We start from the raw sequence: 27,395 nt of genomic DNA on the forward strand, positions 1-27,395 counted from the left end.
GGCCTCATAAGTTACCCAGAGCTTCTGATCTCTTTTTGCCTATCATCTCTGCCAGGCCTGTCCTTAATACTTCTTCATCAGGGCTGGCCTAAGCCCCCCGGGGGTGATTTGCACTGCAGCTTTGAAATAGGCGGTGCCTGCTCTGACAGTCTGGGAAATGTGGGGCACCAGGTAGACTGAAAGCATGTGGTTTGCTGACTGGAGAGTTTAGCCCATGAGTCCAGCTGGAGAGCATTAAAGACTTTCCTGGAGCTCCTTCCTAGCACCATGGAAATCAGCTCCTCTTGGCTGCACAGAGGTGAAATTTAGAAGAAAAACAGCAAGTTAGGCATAAAAGGGTCTGAGACATCAAAAATGAATGCGAGACGGTGGCGACGGGGGTGCCAACACATCAGTGTATGTGTTCATGTTCAGGGTTTTGTGGACTCCTCCCCTGTTTTATATATATCATATATCCAGAAAAGACAAATTAATCCCTCTTAGAACAATAAACCCACAAATTCCGTCCATCCATCAATTTTCAATACCTGCTTCCTCCTGAACTCAGGGTTGCGAGGGTCTGTTGGAGTCTATCCCAACTGTCACAGGGCGAAGGCAGAACAAGTTGCCAGTTCATCGCAGGGCCACACTGAAAGATAAACACCCCACAAATGATTAGAACTAATTTGTTGTATCTTTTAATGGAGAGATTTAAAGTATGCAGTATAAAAGTTTGTGGACACTGGCACAAGAGAGTCTGTTTCAGCGGGAAATGACTGAGACGGCGCTGACCTTTAAAGGTCCCACATTATGCAAAATTCACTTCATTAATGTTTTCCAATGATCTGTCCGGCCTGTCAGTTGACTCCACAGAAATGAGAAAAGCCGTCTTTTCTTATTTTGCTTGCATGGTCCAATTCCACTTGTCAAGGAGTGTTAAAACAGGCCGCATCAGTTTTAGCTTCTCGCTAAAAACAAATGCTATGTTTTTGGAAGGAGCTAGAGCTCTATATACAGTAGTTATCCAAAGCTAATCCAAATTTCATATCAATCATTCTGAGTGGCTTAGTTAATGATCTGAATTCGACCAATCTGAGTGTTTGGGTGCGTAAGTAATCCAGAGCAAAACATTCCAACAATCTGTCAGCGTTGTTTTGGCTGTTGTTGCAGTTTGAAGGATGGACTCTGTGTGCACAATTAGCTGCTCGCTGGGACCTCACAGCACCAGCTGCTCCACCCCCCATGTGATGGTCGGGACGGTGCAGGGATGGGAGAGATGCTACCGCCCTGCAGCACGCCCCTCCCATCCGGAGAGAGAGCGAGCAAGAGAGAGAGAGAGAGAGAGAGAGAGAGAGAGAGAGAGGACAGCCTCCGCGTGATCCCTCACACCCTCTCCCTCTCTGACGTCACATCTGCTCCTGCCCCGTTGCTGTGGCAACATCGTTCCCAACACCCCCTTCGTCTTGCCCTCCCTCTTTCCCAGCCTCCATCCCTCCCTCTCTCCATCCCTCCCTCCATCCCTCCCTGGCTCTGCCTCTCCGCGCTCTGGTTCGTCCACAATGGTACAGCCAGCATCTTGCAGCACAATGGTTGCAAGGTGGTGAGCTGTAACGGGGGAAGAGGAGTGAATCAGCATCCGTTATCCCGGGTTCGGTCCCCCACGGCTTATTTCCCCCCCATTGATTTTCCCTGAGGAAGAAGAAGAAGAAGAAAAATCATCCATTTTCTCCTCATCGACTCTTGTTTTTTTTAGGGGCTCCGTCCCCCCCGCCTCCACTCCATCAACACTCGCACACGCACGCACAACTCGCAAGAGCAGCCTCGCCATCTTTTGGAAAAAAGAAAAAGAGAAATCCTCCTCCAGTTATGGTAACAGCACTCTTTGCCGTCGGGATGTTTTGAGAAGAGAGAGAGAGAGAAAGGAGTGTCACCAGGACTGGGATCGTCATCCGCTGGCACGGAATGGTAAGGCCGGCGCGAGCGCGTTTTGTTAAATGTGGAGGGTGGAGTGATGGATGTTGATGGAGGAGGAGGAGGAGGAGGAGGTGGGTGGGCGGTGGAGGTGAATTTATGAAGTCCGCTTGAGATGCCGGGGTGGTGGTAGCGCGATTTAAAACTGCCAATGCTAAAGTTGAATGAATAATTGAACAGAAATGAAGTCTAATGCGCGGAGCGAGTCCCGCGCGCTGGCTGCACGCGATGTTGTTTTGTACCAACTAGCGGCACAGCGCGGGGACGTCATTGTGGTGTTGGTCTTGACGTGCAAAAATGACAAAAATAAATAAATAAATCAATGTTGTGTATCCGCACTCCATCTGCCTCATAACATACCGCAGTGGATTTTTTTTTTTTTTTTTTGCGCATCAAGATGCGTCCCAGGCTAATATCATCATGCTAATGGATGTTATCGAGGCTGTCATCTCTTTGTTATTTGACACTCTCGCTCAAATATCTGCCTCCCTCCACTTCGATATCACGCTCAATGTGACCGATCGCATCGACGCACTTGGACGCGCGGAGGGGGGGGCACGCGATGCATTTTTGATTAGAAGGCGCAGAGGAGGAGCGGCGTGGACGTGGATGTGGATGGAGGGGCTGCAGGCAGCGGTGCGCTCCACAACAACAAGGGCTCTGGCGCTGGTGCTGTACAGGCCCGCACGCAGAGTTGCTCCATCCTCCCCCTCACACAAGTCAGCTGCGCACCTTGTGCATTATGCAGGGCCGTCGCTACTTCACCGGGAATGTGTTGGGCACCAGACCTCAAATGGGAAGATGATTTAACTGCTACAGGCTTCTCTTAATCCTTATTTTCTTCTTCATTTGGCTTTAATTCCTATTTTCTCCTATTTTATTTTAGTCATAATGTTGATAACCTTTGGAGTTCTTTAAGTTTGTGGGCTCTGCCCCAGCGTTCACGTTGCAGAACGCCAGGATCGAAAGAGACCAAGCAACGGAGGAAGGCAAGTGTTTGCAAAACCCACTTTGTTTTGAGACCTCCTGCTGCACACAAGTAGGCTGGAATAACTCCTGTCAACCGGTAGTGAACCTGCATCACCAGCGATGCTGAGCACAAGAGCTCCCAGGTATTTCTAGAAGCTGACAACTGGGTTCCTATACTTCCAACCATCTTCTCTCACCACTTACACTTCCCTCAGGGGCCGCAAATGTGCTGCAGCCCGTTCCAGCTATCTCCTCAGGCGAAGGCGAGGTTACACCCTGGACAAGTTGGCAGATCATCGCAGAGCCAACAGTGAGAAACTCTCTGTGGAAACACCCACGGACAAGTTACTGGTTAACTTAATGTGCATCCATTTGGATGACAGCCGAGAGAACGTTCTCCACGTTACCCGCATGCGTCCATGTCCTGCTATGCTCTCTGTTTCCCCCCCTTAACGATTCAACTGGCGTTGCGCCATGCAGGGCAAGTTGCAACGAACGTCGTCACAACAAAGTCTGCGTGATCTCAAGTCCGAGCGGAGAGCGAGGTTTCAGCGTTGTGACCTTGGCTGCTGAATTATTCAAGCGCAGGCTTCCATGACGGTGAAAGTTCTGCAGGGAACAGGCGGAACAATTAAAACAAAACAAAACAAAACAAAACAACACAACACAAAACAACACAACACAACACAACACAACACAACACAAAACAAAACAAAACAAAACAAAACAAAACAAAACAAAACAGATGTTTCTGCAATGGTTGGGGTGGAGCAACACTTTGAAAAATAAATAGGTTAACTCTCCATATCCTCTGCGTGTGATGCCCTGTTTGTCCTAGCTTGTAGTAGCTTGAGTTTGTCTCACTTGTCTGTAGTTGTAGGCAGCGGTTGCTGCAGGTCTATGTGAATTGACACTTACCCGTAATGATTTTTTGCGTTGGCAGCTTATTTGTCCAATGGAAAGTCATCAGTGGAAAAAGCCAGCAGCAGCAGCAGCAGCAGCAGCAGCAGCAGCAGCAGCCTCTTGCTAGCATTGTTTTACAATGTTTTACAATGCAAGCAGGATAATTCTGTTTTGTTTTTAGCGGCATCACTCTGCTAATCCTGCGTTACGTAACTAAATAAAGCAACGTATCGTGATGAGATGATGGCGGGATTGCAGACGCAACTAATCTCCCGAACAGAAGTTAATGATTGTTTTGCTCATTAATTAATGTGCTAATAGTTGCTCAGGCTCAGAGATTACATATATGCTCTGCAAGGTCATAAATACCTACATGTGAGCAGCAGGATGAGCCAGTCTGAGGTCTGACAGAGACCAAATGTGAGTAATTCTGGACTTCTTCCGAAACTCATTTTTGCTGGTCATCAATTACTCGCTGGTGTCTCCACGGCGGCCTCGCTGGCGCTCTTTTCGTGATTACGAAGAAGGTCACGGGCATCATTTGGAGAGGATGGATTACTGAGAAACACTGGCGTGCTCTCTCCCGATACAGTGACCCTGGCTGAGTGTTGCTCCTGGCTGTGTGCTGCTGTGGTCCTGATCCGCCCACCACCCCCGTGGCTCAAATATCAAGGCAGATCCTTAAAAGTCAATGTCAGTATCGCGGTTGACGAGCAGCAAAATACAAGACAAGAAAAGATAACATATAACGGACTTGATTTAGAAGCCTAGTTAACACAAGCCATGTTGAGGTGTGTGCAATTATTCTGCCTTATGCCAATCAATGTGCGCCACTTCATACTGTATATGAATCACTGCAACCAGTCTTGGTTCAAAGAAATTCCTGTCAGAATAACACAAGGCCAAGTGGCTCGCTTATATAAGCCCGAGCGCCGACTGCAGCAACACCAACCACACCAGAACAGAGCGCAGATTAAAAAACTGCAAGGTCTACTGAGGAATTAGAGAATGACTGATGATTTAGCCCGAGATGGGCCGTGTGAGATTCACTTGTGTACTTGTTGTTTAAAGAACCGTCTTTGCCAACTTTGAGTCACCTTTCTAATAAATCAGCCCGTTGGCTTGTCGTGGAGCATATGATTCATGAGATCTGTGGCAAAAAAAACATAGGCCACTCAGTTCTGGAAACGCTGTAATATTAATTAGGCAAAGGTACAGCTGTAACATGATTTCTTACTGCAAAATTATGAGAGAAAAAAAACCCTCTCCTTTAAATCGAGAGCCTGGAAAAGAAAAAGAAGACATGCACAGAAGAAACAAAATGACAACTGAATGTTACAGTTTCCAGTAGTTCTTATTATTGAAATTAAATCAGCACTCTGTTTTCAGGCTGGATCATGCAGGGCTTTACAATTTCGCAATGGGTTTAATTTGACGACTATGCAGCTGTCATCTGATTTTTTTTTGCAACAAAACACACTGACTGCAGAGTCAAAATGTGACGAGAGACCAGAGTATACTCTTGCAGCAGTGCTCCATTTTAATATGTGTGATCCGGTGTTACCATGGCGTCTGAGTGCCTCTGTGAGCGGGTCAGATATAATATTTATATCACGTCGAGTGGTATAGAGGAGTATTTAGTAGTGTGCGGCTTCGGTGCAGCCCTCGTTTTGTCTCGTCTCTGGCTGTGCGAGAACAAAGCTGTAAATCAAGCCAACCTGCATTTTTTTTGGGCACCTGCCACAGCAGTACATGTCGCTACCACGCAGGCAGGCAGGCAGCAAAAAAAAAAAAGAAAGAAAAAAAGATGCAGCGTAAGCTTCATTCTCAACATGTTTGGCTGTTTACCCCTGAAAGTAAATCAAGAGGCAGACGGAAGCTGAGGCAGGGCAGGAGTGAGTGAACATTTCTGCTTTTAGGGAAACAAATCAATACGTGTCTGCGTGCATTCAGATTCTGGCAGCCCTGTGGAGGAGTCAGCGCTGCCTCTTTTTATTCTTTTTTTTTCTCTTCCCCCTGCAGCTTCGAGCGCTTCCCTTTCCCCCTCCCCTGAGCCCCGACTGGGACGCTGCGCAGCGTTAGGCGGCTCAGCGTTGGGCTGCTCAGCTCGGTGAGGCTGAGGCTGAGGCTGCGCTACTGCGGGCGAGCACTGAGGCTGCTGAACCAACAGGCGCTGACAATGGAGCCCTGGAGGGAGGAGGGGTGGGGGAGGGGAGACGTTTTGCAGCGAGGCTGGCAGCAGGGAATGGTTGGGAGCCGGGCCGGGGACGGAGGAGGGAGGAGAGGACGGACGGACGGACGGAGGGACGACGGTGGCGGAGGACGTACAGAGGGATGGGACGGGAAACAATAACACTGTTGTGTAGCTGACAGCCAGAGAGTCACACTGCAGCAGTCAATAAACCTGTTTAACGCCGGCATAAAACACTGTGCGCTTGCGTGTGTGCATGACCGATGCCACACGAACATGCCTTTTACTTCATTCTGTGCTGAGTGAAGGCAGCAAGGCAGTAACAAGCCGAGCCAAGCCGAGCAGCACAAGCGGGATGGAAGATTATGTAGCCAAACCTCATGATTTTATATTCAACATCTGCTCTGTAATAACTCAATATTTCAAACACTGTGAGAAAAAAAGTAGAGTTTATTTCTGTTGTTTACTGCAAAGACATGTTGCTGATTTGACAAGATTTGTGGGGAGTTTGTTGACGTAACCCGGCTTCGCTAGACGAAAGCTTCACTTAATCCTTTGGATTATATCCAGAAAAAAAAACAAAGTAATTAAAAATCCAAAGAAGGTGACTGAATGAATCCGCAGATTTTTTTTCCTTCCAGCTGTACCAGGCCCAAACAGGTTCTCACTGGTACAAGTGTCAACAGTAGCTAATGTTGCTATTCTGTTGCTAGCTGCTACAGGCCACCATGTTTAACCCAACGCTTATCAAAGCAGGTTGGGAGTAAAGTAAAGCTTGATGATGTCATAAAGGGAACTGACATCAGCCCCAGCCAGATGCTAGCTCCGCCTTGTGATTCTGGCTCATTGATGCCTTGTTTTTTCGTCCCCTTCTAGACACGTTGGAAGTCCAGCATAGCTAAATACGTTCCTGCAGGAGGCTGCCAACAGAGGGCTAACCGCGCCATTTTCTCCAGATCCCTGCAGTGTTTATCATTCATCATGCAAAACCGCTTCAATATTTTCAAGAATAATTTATAAAGATCTGAAGGGTATGATACAAGGCATAAACAATTCTAAATTTATATCTGGCAGCATGAATTGCACACATCATCATATCATTACTGCGGCCTCCTACCGGAAGCGCACTGCTTGCCAGATGTGTGCAGTCACTCTGCAGCACTCGGCGGTGGCAGGATGGAGAGCTCTGCTGCTGCTGCTGCTGCTGCTGCTGCTGCTGTCACAGGGGGCCCTGCTGCCTCTCAGGGGTCTGCAGAGTGATCATTTGTTTGCCTGCGGCATTGTTTAGCCCGCGAGCTTAGATGCAATAGAACTGATCCAAACACACTGGACCAGCCACACCTGCAAACACACACATGCTGAAATGCTTGTTTATTTTCTTGCATGTGAACGCGATTTGCTGTGAACTATGAAAGAACGCCCGGAATATTAACGTTTAGAGAAGACGTGGTGGATTTGCTGCTCAGAGTCAGTCAGTATATGAGCACGTGGGCCGTGTTCCTGGATTAATATCTAGTGCACACAGCAGGTCTTACCGGGTGTTGACCTGTTAGATTAATAGCAAATATTGAGTGGTGCGTGGCGGCGGCCGTGTGTGATTGAGATTATTGTGGTGCTCTGGGGGATTGCAGCCGCACCAAAAATTCCATCTCACATATGATGCACTTATCTCCTCCTCCTCCTCCTCCTCCTCCTCCTCCTGCTGATACACACTTCTAGTTGGTCTTCTCCCTTTTACTCTTACTTTAGGTTCTCAGTAGCCTCGCAAGGTGGCTGGACAGCTGCAATTTTGAGTCTGAGCTCTCACTTTTCCAATCTAACGATCTTATGAAAGTAACCAATCGGCGTCCTCTTAGGAGAAGGAGGCGGGATCTTTGGTCTCGGTAGCGTTGACAAAATGGAAAAGCTACTGTTTTATGCTGCAGCGTGATTGCTGAAATTACAGCAGTTTTACCAGAACTTGACAGTGTTTCCTCCCTTTGACAGATTAGACTGACAGCTGGCAGCAAAAAAAGGGACAGGAAGGACATTTAAACTATTTCAAAGCAAATGCATTGTTGGATGCATTACTTTTGGATTAAGTGTATGCATTCATGCAGAATCACGATGTGCAGTTTTAGCCCACCATACTAGAGATACAGGAGCAGACAGGTGACGCACTCCAGTGGGAATGCTTTTGACAGGCAAGAGACAGATTATTGTCTGAGGACACTTGGAGGTAAAGTACAAATAATATTTATACATATTTTTGCACAACGAGCAAGCTCACACTCTTATGAACGGACTCGCCTGTCTTTGAAATATTTATTTGTCATTCTTCTGTGTGACAGGGAGGCATATTTCTCTCTGATTGACTCCAGCGTTTCTCTATGGGTCGTCCCTGGAAATAGATCCAACAGATTTGTGGAACTTTTCCATCTGTTGTGGCAGGTTTGCTTCTCGCGCGGCCGTTGATATTTTCCACGCAAAGGAAAAAGCAGCGTTCGGTGTCATTCGTATGCAGTGGTCGGGTAATGTCAGCTTTGAACTGGTCCGCCGCGTGCGGTTTAAAGCGAAAGGTCAAACGGGATTGGCCCCAACCTTGCGCCTTTTATGTCCCCCCCCGCATTATTTTTTCATCGCCTTTCCCGCTCGGCTGGGATTTTTCGAGACACTAAAACCTCTTGCTGCCACGTTACTGGAGGACTGCCGCCGCTAAATAATGCATGTCTGTTCTGAGAAATCCTCCCGAGAGCGAAAGCAGCGTTCGGCATCGGCAGCATCATTCCGGCCGCCGCTCTGGAATCTGATGAGGGAGCGGCAAAGTATTGTGGGACAAGTTTTTGTTTGTTTGTTTGTTTGTGGCTGGTTTGTTTAGCTATTCGACAGAATCAGCAGCCGGCCAGTCACCTTAACGAGGTACCAGCAGCAGTTTGATTCCCACAGTGTCCACACTTCTACAAAAAGGATCAAACAGTGAGATCTAAAAATAGATCATATATATATATAAAAAAATACGACTTGATGGTACTAGTACAGCTTAATCGGCCTGTTTTCACAAACGGATGTGTGAAGATCCCCGGCGGCTCGGCGCTCTCGCACTGACTCACTCCCCACCGCATTCTGTCTCTGCTCTGTTTGTCTCTCGCAGGTATTTATGAGCAGACATTTCTTATACAACTGCAGCCAACCGATCCTGGATGTGAAGATAGCCTTTTGTCAGGTGTGTGTTCCTTACGGGTAAAAAAGGTACAGTATTCATTCACTTCCATTTCCCCTTCATTGTAATCTGTATGTTGTCTTGTGTTTTCTCTTGCCGTGTGAACTCGGAAAGATAATGAGTGTAGAAAGTTAAACGACCTTTGAGTTAAAATAGTAAATGTAAAAAAAGAGGAGTTTTGTAGAGGGAAATGTGTATATTCATGATGTAGACATTGGCCCCTCCACTAAATTGGGCTCTTGTTAATATTATTTGAGAAGGACTTTGCTGACTTATGTGAGGATTTTGTGATACAAAGCACTTCCATTCTTCTCGATTGGAGGCTTTAATGTATTGGCACTTGCTTTAGATATATATATATTTTAAATTTCCAAACACTGACTGAAATATACCAGCTAAGAATCTATAAAGCTTGTAGGTGGCAAACAGAGGTGCATCCATTGCACTTCCATATGTTGTCAAGTCGCCTATGGCATCATCACTGGCTCCCAATTCGGACTGAGAAGGTCAACGAAACACAACACAAGTGATCTTTGATGAGCCGGTCCGGCAGTGCCGGCATTCTCATCATTTATCCGACTGATATTTTCCTTAACGAGCACGGCTTTACTAATAATCAAATTGTGTCTTTGTCGTAAAAATCATGGCTTTGTTGCTTGGGAACAACAACACAAGCAAGAGCGAAGCCCCAGAGTGACCCCCCCCCCCCCCCCCCGTCTTCTCATATCGTCAAATGTGGAGTGAATTTCCTGTGTGTATCGGAGTGTGAAGGATGGTGGCGGCGCACTTTCCGCGGCTCCGAAATATTACGCATGTGATGTCGGTATTACACGCATGCTTGGCGCTCAGTAGCCACTGTCAGTGGCTGCTGATCCCATTAAATCATGTGATGGACCGCCTGGAGATCGAAATGCGCCGCATCACGTGAATGAATATTTCACGGTGTGCGTGCAAACATGTTTCCAAACTGTTTGTGCCCCTCGGTAATTCACGGCCCGCCGTAATCCCTGTAATTAACAGTTTCCCTCACTCTTTGTTTGCTGCCTACTGCTTCCCTTTTTTGTTTCATTCCAGCCCGATTAGTGTGTGAACATTCATAACAGAGAGTCTTTAATGAATACAGTTAAAGGCGTTAGCGTCTGTTCCGCCACTGTGGATAGATTCCCACTTGGCAAAAGTTTCATTGTAAATTCCTTTATGTAGACCTCCTGTTTACGTTTACATGGTCTACTATTGCTATTGTACTACTTTCTGACCTTTTTCTGATCTGTTTTCCGTCGTTACTAACCTCATTTTCCCCTGCTGTGTGTCACCACATGTAGGGTTTTGGAAAACAAGTGGATGTGTCATATATCGCCAAACATTACAACATGAGCAAAAGCAAAGTGGACAACCAGTTCTACAGCGTGGAAGTGGGAGACTCCACCTTCACAGTCCTAAAACGCTACCAGAATCTAAAGCCCATTGGCTCTGGAGCTCAGGGAATTGTCTGGTAAGCAACTCACAAAATCCATCAACTTTCGCATTCGGATTTGAACCGCATGCTGTTTTATGGCTTTCCAGCAGAGTGCTAAACATGCAGCTGTGCAATTAAACTGTGAGGTGTCTTTTTAAAATGTCTTTTGTTTCACTGCTGTGGGGTTTTATTAGAAGAGCAGAATTATACTTATTGTTTGAACTGCTGAACCAGAACTTTTTCAAGTGTCGGCAGTTGTATTTTCAATTCCTGGCAAATGTGGAAAAAGACATTTTTTCTCCCTCCCAATATAGTGTACAGTGTTCCCTCTTCTAGAGATCATTTCTGTCTTATTATGGATGCTTAACAAGTTTTGGCTTTTTAAATGAAAAAGAATCAGAACAATTTTTACTTGTTTTGATTCGCTCTCTGAAATGTCACAGTATAACTACTGAATGAAGTTTGCATAATGCTTTTAGATTTAGTGGTCGTTGCTGGAGACAGGTTTTAAAGAAAAGATGTAAAATATCCACAGTTGACCATAAATATGCTGCCTCTTTACACAGAAAATGAGATATTAATTTTCCTTTTCCTTACAAAAAAAATTCCTTGTCTCTGTTTAAAGATGAATCTAATTGTTGCTCTGTCATGGCTACGCTTGTGTGACGGACTTGTTGTTTTTATGGGTTCGCTGAAGACTCCATGTCCTCTTTGGTGCCCTGAGCTGCTGACATGTCTGGATGTGAGAGCCATAAGGGCCCTGACAGGGCGGGTACTTAAGTGAATCCTTAATCCGGATTGCACAGAGAGAGCGAGGGAGAGAGAGAGGTAGAGAGGGAGAGAGAGAGGTAGAGGGAGAGCTCATATTCATTGTAATTCATCTCATGCCCGTCCCGTCAGAATGCGGTGGAACAACCTCCTGGAGGAATGCGTCTCACAGCCTCCCTCAACTGGCCAAAACACATTTTCAGGTTATATTTACTTGGCCCGCGCCGGTGGCGTCCCGCACCGGCCTCTAAGAGCTTCCGACCCCACCCCGCCTGCCCCCACCACTCCCCCACCCCTCCTCTAAAACCATCCCATGATGATGCAGTTTCTTCCGAGGCGCTCCAGGAACGCTGTCGCCCGCTGCCCTCTGCTTGCCCCGGCTCATTGTCCTGTCCGGTGCTTCCCATGCCCGGCGCCCTTCTCCCCTCTCTGCTCACAAGTAATTCTGTGCGCTCCGAGGTGCTGGGGGGGGAAAAAAAGGAGTTTTGGCTGGAGTGGATGGACCGCTTATACTGCGCAGCCTGGGACTGAGCCCAGTTTGGGGATATCGTTGGGATGGAAGGCTGAGAGACAGTTTCAATCTGATTTAATTGTGTGTGTGTGCGTGTGTGTGTGTGTGTGTGTGTGTGTGTGTGTGTGTGTGTGTCCTCGATGCACAGCTGTCATCTCTTATCTTATGGTGGTGGCTTAATCAAAGCTACCTTTTTTAGGACCAAAGTGATTTTCTACTGGTAATATAAATAAATGGCAGAAACTAGAAAATGTTAATTTATATGTTAAGAAAAAATAATAATAAAATGACACTATTGGCATCATTGGGAAAATAAGTTGTCTTAAAATGGGGAATACCAAATGTTCCCAGCTTAACAAAGCATTTTTCCTTATATTTCTCTGCATTTTGTTTGCATAAAAAAAAAAACTGTATTGTATTCATACAAAATATATATATAGAAAGTACAAGCAGATTGTTTTTTCTTGCACAGGTTTTAAAAGCAACGTGAAAAGTTCAACTTACTGTATATGTTAACAAGAATATCGGCAACACGGCACCAGGCTGTGACCTGCCGTGTGTGTTTTTGTCCTGCAAACGATGGAATAATTCAAATTAAGTTCCCTGCGTGCCCTTTTTTCCCTGCATTAATACCTCAAATTGATGACATAATCACGTAAACATCTGTCTGCTTCCGCGCGTATTGAACTCCCTCAATTGCATTTGCTGCACAGACGGCAGCCGCACACACGTAAACACGCAGACGGAGTATCATCCGAAAGCATCATCCGAAAGCATCCCAGATTTTTTTCTTTTTTATTCAACAGTTCTCAGCGATTCCCCCCCGCCCCTGTAAAAGCTGAGAATGTGGTAATGACTCAGACTGGCTGAGGGACGAAGGCCTCGAGTACTTTAGCTGGTCATGACTTCATCTTTCACTCTGCTAGAAAAGCGATGATGCGCTCAGAACCCCTGCGGGATTGATGCTTTTACTAAGACTTTGCCGTTTCCACGGTCCCGCACCATCGCCCGCACTCCGGAGACGCGGGGGGAAAAAAACACAACTGGACCGGACCGGCTGTCCGCAAACCCGCATGCGGCCTCTCCTTGATTGAGGCTGCAGCGTAAGCCTGAATACAAATGGCTCAGAACTCAATTTGCGGCATCTCGCTGGGGGAGAGTCGGAGGGAGAAAAGTCGCAGACCGGCACGCTGACGAGAATGTGATGAGAAGGAGATTTGTGGAGGCCCCCCCCCCCTGCCTTTATGTTTAGTTTAAACAAAATGCTGGAATTGTAATGGTTCATAGGAAAGAACAATAAGATGAACGGTCAATAACTGGGGTTTCGACTCAAATCTCTTTAATGAACTCATTTATAAGCGTGATTCTCTGTCCTGAGATCTTATACTGTCAAAACGAGAGAGCGGTGGCAGGACCCAAATGGAGACCAGATTTTTGCAGACATAAAAAGATGAAACTAAGGACGTCCATGAAAGTCAAAAATTAACAAAACCAAATCGGGAGACTTAAATAGGAAATGAAGGTCAAGGCGGGTACAAAAGAAAGTTGTAACCCATGAAACAACAGACCTGAAAACAACTGAACACCATGGCGAGAACAGGAAGGACAATGCACAAACCGGGACAGAAAACAATGAACCAACGAGGCAAAGGGAGACAAGGACTGTACATACAGTATACTAGGGCAGGGGAACACAGGTGAGAGCAATCAAGGGCAGGGCTGATAACGAGGCACAGGTGAAAGGCATCAAGAAATAAAGGAATGAAGTAAAACTAAGGACGCTGGCAACAGAACAAACAGATTTCAAAATAAAACAGGAAATACACAGGACAAAACAAATACAATCTTTGGAGAACTCATTGCCAACGACGTTCAGGATGCCACAAAGTTGTATTAGTGCCCTGTGTGACATCACAAAGTGCTGACATTGACGATCAGGTTTTCACACTTTATAGAAAGCAGGTCAAGCAAAAGATGTAAATAATGGACTTATCTGGAGTCTTCACTGACACAATTGTTGTTATAGTACAGTAATATGTATTTTGCATAATATGGAACCTTTTAACATCAGTGGTTAAAAGTATTTGGCAAGTTGAAGTCGGTAAAAGACGGTAAAAAGGAAACACTGCCGTGGCAAAGCTGCAGTCCTACTGATTCCAACTGGCCTGGTTGCACCCTCGCCATTCACATCCAAACCCTCTGTGTTTCCCTGCCTGCAGCGCCGGCTACGACGCTGTCCTGGACAGAAATGTAGCCATCAAGAAGCTGAGCAGACCTTTCCAGAACCAGACCCACGCCAAGAGGGCGTACCGGGAGTTGGTGCTCATGAAATGTGTCAATCACAAAAATGTAAGTGTGTCGATCCGATGGGAGGACAGGGGAGGTGGGTGGGGGTGGCACGGGGAGGGGTAAACCGGTTGGAACGGCGAGCAGGAAGACTGAAGCGGCTACTTTGCCCCAGTCGGCGTCTATTTTTGGTGCCGATAAATCCTCTCCGCCGCTACAAAAGAGGGAACCGGCGACTGCGGTCTTGTGACCGTGCTAAATTCCACGCCTGCAGAAATGTTCCCAACCGGCAGCCAGAGTGATACTGAGAGCACTCCAAGGCATGCCGCCGTTTCCATCTTCCCTCCCTGCCGTCCATCTATTCCCTTCCTCCGAGAGGGGCCCTTCACAGGGGTTCCGACCGTCGCCTCCAACTTGGAACTCACATTTTTTTTCTGTTTGTGTGTCTGCTCTGCCCTTTTCCTCCAGATCATCAGTTTATTAAATGTCTTCACGCCGCAGAAATCATTAGAGGAATTCCAAGATGTGTGAGTATCGGCGAACTCTTCACTGTTGTTAAGGAGATTTCAATTTCTGGCAACAAAAGGAAACAACGGTTCTAACTAGCGGAATGTACCCATTAGATCCTCACATGTCTGGCAGCGATGAAGTCATCTCAAAAAGCGTGATCTCAGTTGATGGACGTGTTCTCACCCTTAGAGTGACAGATGAATGACAGGCACACTCGAAACAGTTTTGCCAGAGGGATTCATGTCTCCTCACGCAATTATTAACCGCTGAAGTCTCAGCTTGTGAACTTCCTTCCAAAACAATTCAGTGACTCAGCGGGGAAACTCTTTCCTGGAACTTGGATATATATATATATATATATATATTTTTTTTTTTTTCCTTCCCGTCTCAGTTACCTTGTGATGGAGCTGATGGACGCCAACTTGTGCCAGGTGATTCAGATGGAGCTGGACCATGAGAGGATGTCCTACCTGCTCTACCAGATGCTGTGTGGCATCAAACATCTGCACTCGGCCGGCATCATACACAGGGTGGGAAAACAGTTGCTTTTTTTTTTTTTGTCTGGGAGATTAATTATTTCCATTACACCCATGTTTGGGCCTTTTTTTTTTTAAATTCCTGAAAACAGCACATTTATCCCTTTTTTTTGCAGCTTATATTAAAGCAGCTTCCTGCTAAAATTGCTGCTTTGTTGCACCTCCACATGAAGGAAAGTGGCAGTAGAAAAGAGAAAACAAGACAGCTGTTGGGTGGAATGAACAAGTCCAGCCTCAAAGTTGTATTAGTGCCCTGTGTGACATCACAAAGTGCTGACATCATTTGTTTTTCACACTTTATAGAAAGCAGGTCAAGCAAAAGATGATAATGGACTTTTCTGGAGTGTTTTCTGACACAATTGTTGTTATAGTACATTTGTAATATGAATTTTGCATAATATGGAAGCTTTTAACATCAGCTGTCAGCTATTTGGCAAGTAGAAGTCTATAGACGTTAAAATGGAAACACTGCCATGGCAAAGCTGCAGTCCTACTGTTTCCAACTGGCCTCGACAATTCCCAGAACAGTCAGCAGCAGCCACAGGGCAGCAGACCACTCGTTAACTTGTCACTGTACTGCCAGCTTTTCCTAATTTGAATGAAATGCAGTTGGCCAGAGGGGCCGAGCCGCTGGCTCAGTGTCGCAAGGACTAAAAGACTGAATCAAACAAAATTATTTCTGCTGAGGCGTGGCCTCGCATCAAAACCTAATATTAGTCATACAAATACAGTGGTGTCTTTAAAAAAAGACAAGACAAGAAAAGAAAAGAAAAGGCTAACCTAGACTAAAGAGAAAATGAGCTCTAATGATAGACTCTCCCCAACCCCAGGACCTCAAACCAAGCAATATAGTGGTCAAGTCGGATTGCACCCTGAAGATCCTGGACTTTGGTCTGGCGAGGACCGCCGGCACCAGCTTCATGATGACACCGTATGTGGTGACTAGATACTACAGAGCTCCAGAGGTCATCCTGGGCATGGGCTACAAGGAGAACGGTGAGTGTGCATGCCTCACGACACGTAGAAAAAGGCACAGATGGAACCGTTAGGGAGTGAAAGCGAGGCGGAGCAAGCTAGTCACTGAACAGGCAAGAGCGGAGGCAGACAGGAAATGACATCACGAGACATGGGAGGGTCTCCCTGCCATGCACAGTGAGGGAAACCATTGGAAAAAAGCAGGAAGTAGTTCAACGGTGAGATGTTTAAGGCGGGAGGTCAGTCATGTGACTGACCAGAAGCTCAATAGCGCCGCCTTCCTCCCAGAATCAGCAGGCTCCGAGGTTTTCAATTCACTCCCCCGCCCCCACTCTGCACTTTCTCTCCTAATATCTGCTCTTCCTCTGTCACTCCTTTTTCTCTTTTTTCCCCCAACTTGGTTTATAATCTCTTTGTAACACGTTCACGCTGATTAATTATCCTTCGCTGACCAGCTAGCTTCTTATCGCTGCTCTGTTCTCTCCCAGATGGCTTCCTGTGCCTAACACTGATCTCTGCCTCCTCTCTCTCTTTCTCTTTTCTCTCACCCTGGTCAACGCAGTGGATATATGGTCGGTGGGGTGCATTATGGGAGAAATGGTGCGCCACAAAATCCTCTTTCCTGGGCGGGACTGTATCCTTGTTAATATACAGATGGTAAAAGTGTTTTTTTTTTCTCTTCCCCTTTTAAATAAATGCCAACTGCAAGTGCTGAAGTATGCGTAATATCCCAGCGTTGACTGTGTGACTGACTTGATGTTCTCTGTGTGTAACTGAGGTCAGTCAAACCCACTCGCATCTGCCTTTTCAGCAACACACTACAGTTTAGTTGCAAATGCTTCAACTTCACAAAGTCACATGACAGCTGCAAGTCTTTAGAATACAGTTCAATATTCTGGGAAGCAGATGATTTCTGCCTTTTCGCTCCTGTCAAATGAATGTCTGTGATGTTTTTTTTTTTTTTTTTTTTTAAAGTGCATTCAAGAAATGTGCAACAGAATCATTTTGAATTCTTCAACATTACAGAAATTTCTGACAACAAGCTGCCCCATTAGGTAATTGTAACATGGGTGCAGTAGTTAATCCTCAGATGATAATTTATCAATAGGTCCCTATGTCTTTATCTGGAGATAATTAAGTGGTGCTCTCTGTAATCTCTGTAACTATAAAACCATTGAAATTATTTTAACTCCAAATAAGAAATGATTAACTCTCAAACCAAATATTACAGTCTATCTAACATAATTTTTTACAAATATTAAATATTTGGTTTTCATAGCAATTCTTCTTCTTATTATTATTATTTTTAAATAAAAAATTAAGATAGATTTAAGGCAAGGCAAGGCAGCTTTATTTGTATAACACATTCCATACACAAGGTAACTCAATGTGCTTTACATGATTAAAAATTCAAACATTTTAAAATCATTTAAAAAGCAAAGAAAGCACAGTCTTCAAAGACAAAATGCAGAGAGAAAAAAGACAAACAGAAAAATGCATGAATAGAGCAGTAATAAAGAATCGAAATGAAAAAGATGTTAATAAAACATAATAAGATAAAAAAAAAAAAACTCAATCATAAGCATAAGAGAAAAGAAGGTGTCTTTAACCTGGATTTAAAAAAATTCGCTTCTTTTCTGTTGGCAGTATTCTGAACCAAAACCATGCAGTGACTTATAGACCAGTAGCAGAACTTTAAAGTCTATTTTTATAGCTGACTGGTATTTAATACTGCCAAGCGCTTGGATTTTCCTGGTGGGAGGTTTTCAGGCAGACGAGCAGGTTGAGACAGCGCCCCAGCGTGTTTACAGGTGTTCGTTTCCCCCTCTGTAAGTCGCAGCTCACGTGGCCACTGAAAGATTAATGGTGTGACGCAACAGAAGACCCCTGCAGCGAGCTCTGCTCTGCAGCACCTCCCTCCCTCCCTCCCTCCCTCCCTTTCTTCCTCCCTCTTTCCTCTGCTAGCAAAACACCACTGCGCCTCTCCCTTCTCCTAACACCCCGCCGTCTCTCACCGGGGCTCAGCGCTCTTGTAGAACCGGTGCCCTCCTGCTGTTTGCCGATTAGTTTTGGTGCCGCTAACCTGTCGCTAATCCCGATTCACGTCTCAGCTCTTTGGGCCTGTCAAAAGAGGAAACGCAGCAATAATGGACGATTATTGCGGGTGTCTGGCGGCAAACGGAACTGATTCTGAATTATGTTAATGTCGTACTGGGCCGCATGCGGTGCAAATGCAGCCAGTCTGTCATCTTGCCAGACCAAGTCTAGTTTTAGTTTGTTACGGTTTTTCCCAGTCACAGGAAACACTGAAGTAGCGTCGACAGTTCAAATGAAGTAAGGGTCAGTCAGGAAGTGATGGAAATGGAAATGAAAATGTGAGTTGGACTGAATATGTTGCAGCCTTTTCCAATTTGGTTTAATTATATAGTTTGCCTTTCGAAATTTTATTTTATTTTCTAATAAAAATCCCCAGAGCAAAACAATCAGCAGGGTGTAGAATTAAAATTTCTTGGATTTTCTTTTTTTTTTTTAAGTCAAAGGTTGTATTGTTTTCTTAAACAGACGATTGCAACCTGAACGTGTGTCTGTGTGTGCGTGTGCATGTGCTTGTGTGTTGCCCTAGTGGACATGTGGTCAGTAGGCTGCATCTTTGGAGAGGTGATAAGAGGGAGTGTGCTGTTCCCCGGGACCGACCGTATCCTTCGCACGGCCGCTCACGTGACCAGAAACGGGCCACAGAGTTCTCTCCCATGGAGCGCCGGGGGGTGACGGGGGTGGACGATGCTCTCAGTTCAGGCCGGGAACGGTGCATCACCGGAGCAGCTGACAGATGGCTCTAGAAGCCCGAGCAAAATCTGACAACTTGCAAAGGAACCATGAAGAGGAACCTTAGTGTTTGGGAAGAAACCCCCCCCCCCAAAAAACCCAACTAGTACTCGCTGAGGGATCACAGCCAATGTGCAGTGTAGACAAAAAGGTGGTGGAAGTGTGTGTGTGTGTGTGTGTGTGTGTGTGCGTGCGTGCGCGCGAGTGTGTGTGGCGTTCCAGCAGGATGAAGTAATGGGGATGTCTGGCAGCTCATTGCCTCCACTGGCATCCTCTGTGAGAACACGGCGAGAGGAGGGAGCCCTCGAGACAGGAAGTGCTGCATAATCTCCGACACGCTGACGCGCCCAGCGAGCCCTGGGAATCTCAAACGCACAGTTGTAAACATGTTGCCTATAATTGTAGCGCAATGTGGTCAATCAAGCAGCAACTCTGTGCTTACCTCCTAAAAACACTCCAACAGCCCTGGTATCTGTTTTTTAATTCAGATTTCTTACATAACTGTATTATGTGCGTCGTAATCACACAATATACCCGACCCAAGACTCTCAAAAACATTCATTTTCTAATAAGACTTTTCCTGTTCTCAGACATGGACAAAAAAAAACAAAAAACATTTACACTCACACCAATGTCCAAGTTAGTTTTAAAGGCCTTGAAAGGCCTCAGACCCGACAAAGGATAACCACATGCGTGTTGGAGCGGTACAGGATACTTGATACTAGTGTTTCCCTTAACCGCCGAACCTGCTGGTCAGACATCGACCAGTGGAACAAGGTGATCGAGCAGCTGGGGACACCGTCGCCGGAGTTCATGAAGAAGCTCCAGCCCACGGTGAGGAACTACGTGGAGAACCGGCCAAAGTACGCGGGCCTCACGTTCCCCAAGCTCTTCCCAGACTGCCTTTTCCCCGCCGACTCCGAGCACAACAAACTCAAAGGTAAGAACACAAGCCGTCTCGTTTGAGTCCAGTTCAAAACGAGTAGAAGCGTCCAACGGGGCGCCGCAAAATTCTCCCCCGTTCTTTAAACGTGCCTGCCAGCGCCCCCTGGCTTGCCACTGCCCCACTGTCCCCGCAGAATTTGCGTAATGATGTGTCATAAAATTCACGGCCGGCGTCATTATATCACTCCGCTGATCTCTCCTGATGCCACTCTTTTTACAGCAGACGCAAGTTTATCCCTCACGCAGGACATCGTAATTTTTCCTTTTACACGCAACGTGAGCGACTTTATTACTTTGATCCAACATACCTGGGAGATGCAGTAAAATGTGTAATGACCCAGAGTAAATCACAGTTTATATGCAATGGAGCTAAAACAACTATCTCTCCGTGTCTCTTTAAAAAAAAAAAAAAAAAAAAAAAAGTCTGTAAATAATTTTAAACTTCAAAAGGAAGCAGCGTTTTTAATCCTCTGTTCCAATTTGAGACGGCGTCCCACATCTTTTTTTTTTTTGACTGCCAGTAGGATGGAATCCACTCTGAGATGTTCAAATGGTGGGATAAAATGCTGCTGATGTTCTGAGTCACTGGTGTGGCATAATAAGTAATAACAAATTTTATTATGAATAAATAATACAATTTTTTTTTATTTTTGTAGTTGAATAATATCCCATTGTTGGAAAGATGTGCTCACACTTTTGGTGCGTGTGAAGAAGGCATTTGGACATTCCATTGTTAGCAAGCTAATGTTAGCATTTTACCCATGATCGATAAGAAACCTGATTTTGGCTTTTAGTGTGCAGTTAATGTGGCAATTTATGGGATATCTTTTTCATTTCTTAACATTTCCAAGTACGTCCATTGAAATAAAGGCCCTGTTAAGTTGTTGTTGTTGTTGTTGTTGGTTTTTCTCAGTTGAAGTGCAGCATCTCTTCCGCGTACGAAACGCTCCCACGAAGATGCATCGATAACAAAAAGAGCATTTTGTGTTTCCCCACGCCTTCCGTCACGCTCCTGTCTGGTGAATTTCTCACGGAGGACTTTAGTTTTCTATCTGCCTTGTGCACTGAGTGACAGCGCTAAAGGAAACACGCTCAAAGGAAAACGGAGACGGGGAAGAAATGTGCGAGTGTGAGTTGAGGAATGTTTTGTACCGTCGCAGGTTGAAGCTGAGGCGCTTGTCCTTTGGGGTTTGGTAGGCTTTTTTTTTTTTTTTTTCTGTAGGAGGCAGTGATTGAAGGAGGGCATTGTGGGATGGCGAGAAGCGAAGCTGGAAAGGAAGCAAAGGTGGAAGGAGAGCGAGGAGTCGTTTTACACGTTCTGTTATCGGTTATTTGTCAGAGCACAGACAAAATGGAGATGGGGTTTGTCTCGTCTCTCTGCGGTTCCGTTTCCTTCGCCGCCGCCGACCTATTTATAGTGAGGCCAGTGGTGCAGGTGTGGCTTCAAGGTGCTCCATTTCAGTTCAAGCCTGAGCAGATTGGAAGTGAGGAGCGGATGCTGCGGACAGCGTTTTTGTGGCCCTGTCCAAGAGTTAAAAGTGAGCAGCGGCGCCCTTTAAAAGGTGCAACAACAAAAAAAGAGCCACATGCAATGTGATGACATCCAAAAGTTAATCCTTCATCTTGGACGAAGTTCTGTCCTGAATTAGTTTGAGATAAACAGCACAACCACTGTGACGAGCCAGAGGCATGAATTTGAATGAGACTGAAAACAGAAGGAGAGATCTGGATGGCTGATAAGTCTTGTGTAAGTCGTCCTTGCGCATAAATTACCATGTTTGCCTCATAATTTGAATTGGAAACAGTTTAAAACAAAAAGACGGTGCTATATCGGTGCAACTCAAGAGAACAAATTATCTTCCAACTCTTATTTTATTCCAAAATTGTAATAGAAACCCGCCCTGTTTTCTTTTCTCGCCCCCTAATCCAGCAAAATCCCCTCCTCGAATGAACCAGGTCGTGGAGAAACACCACTTCACTGGATGCTTTTAACGTGCTTCTGCCTGTTTCCACAGCTAGCCAGGCCAGAGACCTGCTGTCTAAGATGCTGATCATCGATCCCGCCAAGCGGATATCGGTGGACGAGGCCTTACAGCACCCCTACATCAACGTGTGGTACGATCCAGCCGAGGTGGAGGCGGTGAGTGGGCTGCTGGAGGAGGAGCTCTCTATTGATTTCTATTCCCAGCTTGGGCTCCGAACGGGCGTGCCGCCTGTTTACCCTGCAGTGTGCACGGGTGGATGGAAAAAATAGCAGCACTGGTGGACAGTTTTTGTTTTGTTTGACCATTTCCACCCCCCCCACCCCCCAACCCCCCTCTCTTTCTTTGTCTTTTTTTTTTAGACAAAGACGGTTGGTGCAGTTTGAATTAAACCTTTGTCACTTAAAGGGATAGTTTAGTTCAGCCAAAACTGATATTCACCCATTTTCCACTCACCACTATATTGACGGGGGCTCTTGTGACATTTTCTAGTAGACAGAATGGAGCCATCTTGCAGTTTTGGAAAGAATCAATTGCACCAAGTATTAAAATATCTTTATCGAGAAACAACCACAGTTTCGTACAATCAGGGATTTTATCGTCCTTGTTGTTCATTGTCTTTGTACTTTACATAATCATTTATTTGTTACCTCATCATAGTTTTTTTTTTTTTTTTTACCAGTAGAGCATGTGCACAGTTGCTAAAATAGTGACAACAACATCAACAAAACTGATAGTTGGCACACTTAAATATACGGTAGATAACTAATACAATTGGAGATGCCCGGCTACGTAGAGGTCATGTGTCATGAGTGTGTTGGGTGCTATTTAAAGGATGCGCTCTCTTCCTCGCAGCCTCCTCCACAGATCTACGACAAGCAGCTGGATGAGAGAGAACACTCCATTGATGAATGGAAAGGTGAGCGTTAACGGCTTAGACATAGACCTTCTGCATGTCCGAGTTCTTCGACTCTGCCCCATTGCAAATGCAAAGTTGCCCAGCTGTTTGACTGCTATGTGCATTCCTACCACTAGGTGCTGCTAAATATCACATACTCAGCCTTTAATAGAAAGAAAAGTGTGTTTGTGCCGTGCGCGCTCTGCCTGTCTGCTAACTCTGCGCGTCTCCCGCAGAGCTCATCTACAAAGAGGTGATGAACTTTGAGGAGAGAACGAAGAATGGCGTTGTGAAGGGACAGCCTTCACCTTCAGGTACTCTCAGTGCATAACCCTAATCGCTCTGTAAGTGAATTTACTACAACTTTACTGCAGTTTCTTGTGAATAGACGACCTCCATCATGTTGTCGGCCATGTGTCTCCGTCTCTGTTGCACCCCCCCCCCCCCCCCCCCCCCGCCCCCTGCCCCCACCCCTCCCGTCCGCCCGCCCGCCCGTCGCCTTAGCTGGAGTGAAATGTCGTGTGGTCGTTGTCGTGCCCAGTCAGTCCTTTGTCAGTTTTTTCTCTCGGTGCGCAGTGCTTTACAGTGTGTGTGTGTGTGTGTGTGTGTGTGTGTGTGTGTGTGTGTGTGTGTGTGTGTGTGAATCTGTGTGTCACGTGTCATCACCTGATATTTGGGTACTTGCAGGAAATTCAATCCTGGGCTGCAGCTGACATTTAATACAGTTTCTGTTCCCTGCAGGAGGCGTTTAGTGTCACCCACACAGCTCGCCACAGGGGGGCAGTGTGGACTCGTGCTAGGGCAGTGACCGTCCGCTGATCCTAATAGACAGGCAGCCTTAGGCCTTAGAAAAGCCTAAGCGCTTGCAGACAACGGATCGTTTAATAAAACCATGCAGGGAAATTTGGATTGATAATTTTTGTTTGTTTGTTTAAACTTTGTGTTTTTATCTGAAAGGTGTTTTTTTTTTATGTGAAAGTTCTACAACCATCATGATCCTTTTATTTCATTCTTGCATTCATTAAGCAAAATCCAGAGTAGCACACAACTTGATGTCAGGCTGTAAATGCTTTTCTCACTGTCGAGAAAGGGATCTCGAAGATTGAGCCTCCATTTCTGGTGTTTTACGGCAGGTAAAGCGAGACTGACGGCAGGATTTAAAGCCGCCCATTAATCCTGCTTTGTTCGGCCTTTTATTTTGGGTCAGCTCAAGTGCTCGCCAGTCTCCATTAAGCAATTACCTCCCACAGGGAACAGACACAAACAGCAGATTTATAGTTTGCCCACACTGTGCTGGTCCACAGTGGGAACAGCAGCAGTTCTGGCTGCTTCGTCGTTTCTGTCTGGAGCCTCGTGTAAAAACTGCAGACGGAGGTTTGCACTTCTGTACACTACTGTCCATTGTTGATTTTCGAGTGCTAAATTTCCTGCAACCAAATTTAAGTCAAAGGTGAAATTGAAGTTTAACGTTTCTATCCTTAATCTAAAAGTATTGAGATGCAGCTGCAGCCTCGGAGCAATCTTTCCTGCACAATCCTTTGCGCCCAAAACCTCACTGACCGTTGTCTCATCATAGACGCACTAATGTCGCCTCACAAGTCGCTGTTGTTTTTGGTGTTGTGTGCAAAAATTCTTGTCGTGCTCAAAACTATGTATGTTCTAAAGAATAGAAAAACAAGAAAATAAGAAAGAAGAAGTCTTGTGCTGCTGCAACCTTGTGGCCGTTTTTATACGTTGTAACCCCCTGCCGCCGTTCATTCCCGTAGCACAGGTGCAGCCGTGAACAGCAGCGAGAGCCCCCCTCCCTCCTCCTCCATCAACGACATCTCATCCATGTCCACCGACCAGACCCTGGCATCAGACACTGACAGCAGCTTGGAGACCTCTGCAGGGCCCCTGGGGTGTTGTAGGTGACTAGCCGCCTGCCTGCGCAACCCAGTGTTCTTCCGCCGTTGAAGAGCCCAACCTCAACCTGAAAACGGGATTAAAAAAAAAAGAAGTGTGAAAAGTAAAAAAATAAAAAATGAAAAATGAAGGAACCAATATATGAGAAACACAACACGAGCCTGTAATGGCAGCGGTATCTAAACCGAAGTAAACAAGCCGAGATATATGTTAATGATCCCCTAGTTGCTTTTGCTTATATTACACCCCCCCCACCCCCCACATATCTTGTATATGGCATCCGGACTGAAAACGCTTTGAACGTGCATCTTCTGTAAAAGTGCATTATTGACTTGGCTGCTGGCCTCCCTCACTTACAAAGAAGCACTTGCGCCGTCGCTGTGGCAAGGTGGGCTCCAATTTTTGCTCATCACCCGTCGGGGATGTAACGATGTCGGACGATATTTGTCGTAATGATGAAAGGTGAGGGGGCACGATATTTATCGGGATTTATAGTCTGGCCGTGTCTGTGGCATGTTGTCGTCTCTGTGTCTTTGCTTCTGTGGAAACCTGCTTCTGCCACCGTCTGAACAAACTGAGATTCTTCAGACTTGGTATCAGAATTCCTCCTTTGTGTCTCAAAAAGGCAGCACTTGTTTTATTATTTCGAGATATTGAGACATAAAGTGATTCATTTGTGACACTTACCCATGGTTTTGATCCACAAAGTCAATATTTTACAGACGCCAATTTCAAGAAATATTAATATTTTTGAGAGACCCAGTCATTGAACTTGAGAAGTCGGTCTCAGTACATTGACGTACTGTCATTAACTAAATTTTCTCGATAAGCTGGAACATTCTCTCATTAATTTGAGATTAATTTTCTCTCAGTTTTTCCCCCCTGACGAAGGTGTCAGAAACAGGCTCCCAAAGCTTCTCTTCATTTCCTGACACAGAGAATCAAAATGCCTCTGCCGGTCAGATTTTCCTGAGCAAAGGATGATGGTCACTGTAGTTCCCCACTTCACTGTGTCAAAGTAAAGCTGACGATACTGTTACATCCCCGTCACATATGTCCCTCCCTCCTCTTTAGGCCTCATGTAATGAAACTGCTGTGACTCCAACCTCTAGAATTAGACAGACCTTCCTAAAACCCCACTAAACTGACCTGTGAGGGGTATTTATTTTAATTATTATTTTTGGCTCACTCGCACGGGTGCGTCCGGCACCGACCCAGTGCTACCTGTAAATAGTGTATTTCTGTACAGTCGAAGGGCAACGCATAGTGGGACTGACGGCCAGTACATTGGGAGTTTTTCTTTTTTTTTTTCCTTCCATATTTATGATTGGGTTTGTTTAATTGTCTCACCAGCGCACCTTGCCACACCGCTGCTGCTTTTCACCTCAGTTGCCCCTCCCCTCTCTGTCCCTACCTGCCTATTGCTGTAGTACTGCATGATTAGATTTAAAACATTGGTAATCTCACTGTATGCAAAAACAAAACAAAAAAAACAAAAACAAAAAAAAAAACGCTATATAGACACTTTTCTGTGATAAGGTCTCAACACGAGGAAGGTTGAGGAGGGGAGGAAGATCTCTGTGAGTGTGTGTATAAACCCTGGTGACAGAGTCGGAGACAAATTATTAACAATACGCTGCTTCATGTGCTTTTTAAAGAACAAGTTAATATCAGACGACAATACAACACTAATCATGGGTTGAAAGTTGTGGCAGTGCAGGATCAGTCCCTCCATCACCCCCATCACAACAACAACGACAACGACAGCCCTGCATGTCACGTTTCTCCTGGCGGTTTGGTGCGTTTCACCGTCGGCACCACACAGAGACTATTCTGAACTATTCTCGACTATTTCACTTTTCAAAGGTGTTTTCCTATACAGTTAAGAGACGACACAGCTGGAAGTCAAAGGTTGGGCACTTGGGTGGTTAAAAGGTAGCGGCGCAACTCTTGGCTCATAGGCGCTCCAAACACCGTAGGAAGGCATCTCGACGAGGTTCCCCGGCAATTATTTATTTATTCGTTTTTCTTATTTCATTCGTCGATGAAGGCGGAACTTGAAAGTGGCAAGTGCCTTTCGGAAAGAAACGTTCCGTCTGATTATTTCTCCTCTCTTAAATCTTCTGTTTCTGCCTTAAAACTGAGACACGAGTAGCCGTCTACAGACGTCTGTTTGCATGAAATGGATCAGAAAATTCATATTTGTGCTTTAAAATGACCTGCACTGGTCCTTTGACAACAACAACAACAACAACAACAACAACAACAACAAAAAACGCCTTTTCTGGCTTTGGCGGTGCTGGAACTGTTGCAGGTTTCGCTGAATTCAAGATTGCCCCATGGATTGTGCTCTGACTTGGCTAAATTTAACGACTAAATTTATGTCTCTCACTGACGTAAGTAGCTAAAAAAAAAAGACTTGCATGAGGTCAAAGGTCCCTGTCCGTTAAAAATTATGCTGCAACCTCAACCTTGTCCTGATCCATTCTAACATCTTCTATCGCTGTAGTCATGCTTGTTTGGAAACTATCAGCATCTTGTTTCTGTTTCCCCCCACGGCCGTAAGTCCAGTCGTCGTTCTCGGT

The 27,395-nt window shown here is 45.6% G+C and overlaps 1 protein-coding gene across 6 annotated transcripts; it reads left to right on the forward strand.

Annotated features, from left to right (window-relative positions):
* Window positions 1-1,628: 1,628 nt before the first annotated feature.
* mapk10 (mitogen-activated protein kinase 10) lies at window positions 1,629-25,618 on the forward strand. Of its 6 annotated transcripts, none has more exons than XM_076043820.1 (13): window positions 1,629-1,944; window positions 9,144-9,241; window positions 10,535-10,704; window positions 14,167-14,296; window positions 14,702-14,760; window positions 15,135-15,273; window positions 16,110-16,275; window positions 16,817-16,888; window positions 19,838-20,020; window positions 22,041-22,165; window positions 22,863-22,926; window positions 23,142-23,219; window positions 24,677-25,618. In XM_076043820.1, exons 3-13 carry the CDS (start codon window positions 10,583-10,585, stop codon window positions 24,817-24,819), a joined length of 1,281 nt encoding a protein of 426 aa, XP_075899935.1. In that variant the 5' UTR covers window positions 1,629-1,944; window positions 9,144-9,241; window positions 10,535-10,582; the 3' UTR covers window positions 24,820-25,618. The 6 variants fall into 6 exon arrangements, with proteins under 6 accessions (XP_075899935.1, XP_075899929.1, XP_075899931.1 ...); XM_076043814.1 differs by having other exon boundaries at window positions 1,809-1,944; window positions 9,144-9,215; XM_076043816.1 differs by lacking the exon at window positions 16,817-16,888 and adding an exon at window positions 18,878-18,949 and having other exon boundaries at window positions 1,809-1,944; window positions 9,144-9,215.
* The last annotated feature ends 1,777 nt before the right edge of the window (window positions 25,619-27,395 follow it).

This window comes from Nelusetta ayraudi, unplaced genomic scaffold (genome assembly GCF_046127955.1).
Source record: "Nelusetta ayraudi isolate G7.1 ecotype Tasmania unplaced genomic scaffold, CSIRO-AGI_Nayr_v1 ptg000076l, whole genome shotgun sequence".
In the NCBI taxonomy this organism is placed as follows: domain Eukaryota; kingdom Metazoa; phylum Chordata; class Actinopteri; order Tetraodontiformes; family Monacanthidae; genus Nelusetta; species Nelusetta ayraudi.

Excerpts from the sequence above, each read along its gene's own strand:
- mapk10 (XM_076043814.1), top strand. Across the intron at positions 16,276-16,816 it reads CATGGGCTACAAGGAGAACG|TGGATATATGGTCGGTGGGG; the intron begins GTGAGTGTGCAT and ends TGGTCAACGCAG. Across the intron at positions 23,220-24,676 it reads GGGACAGCCTTCACCTTCAG|GTGCAGCCGTGAACAGCAGC; the intron begins GTACTCTCAGTG and ends CCCGTAGCACAG.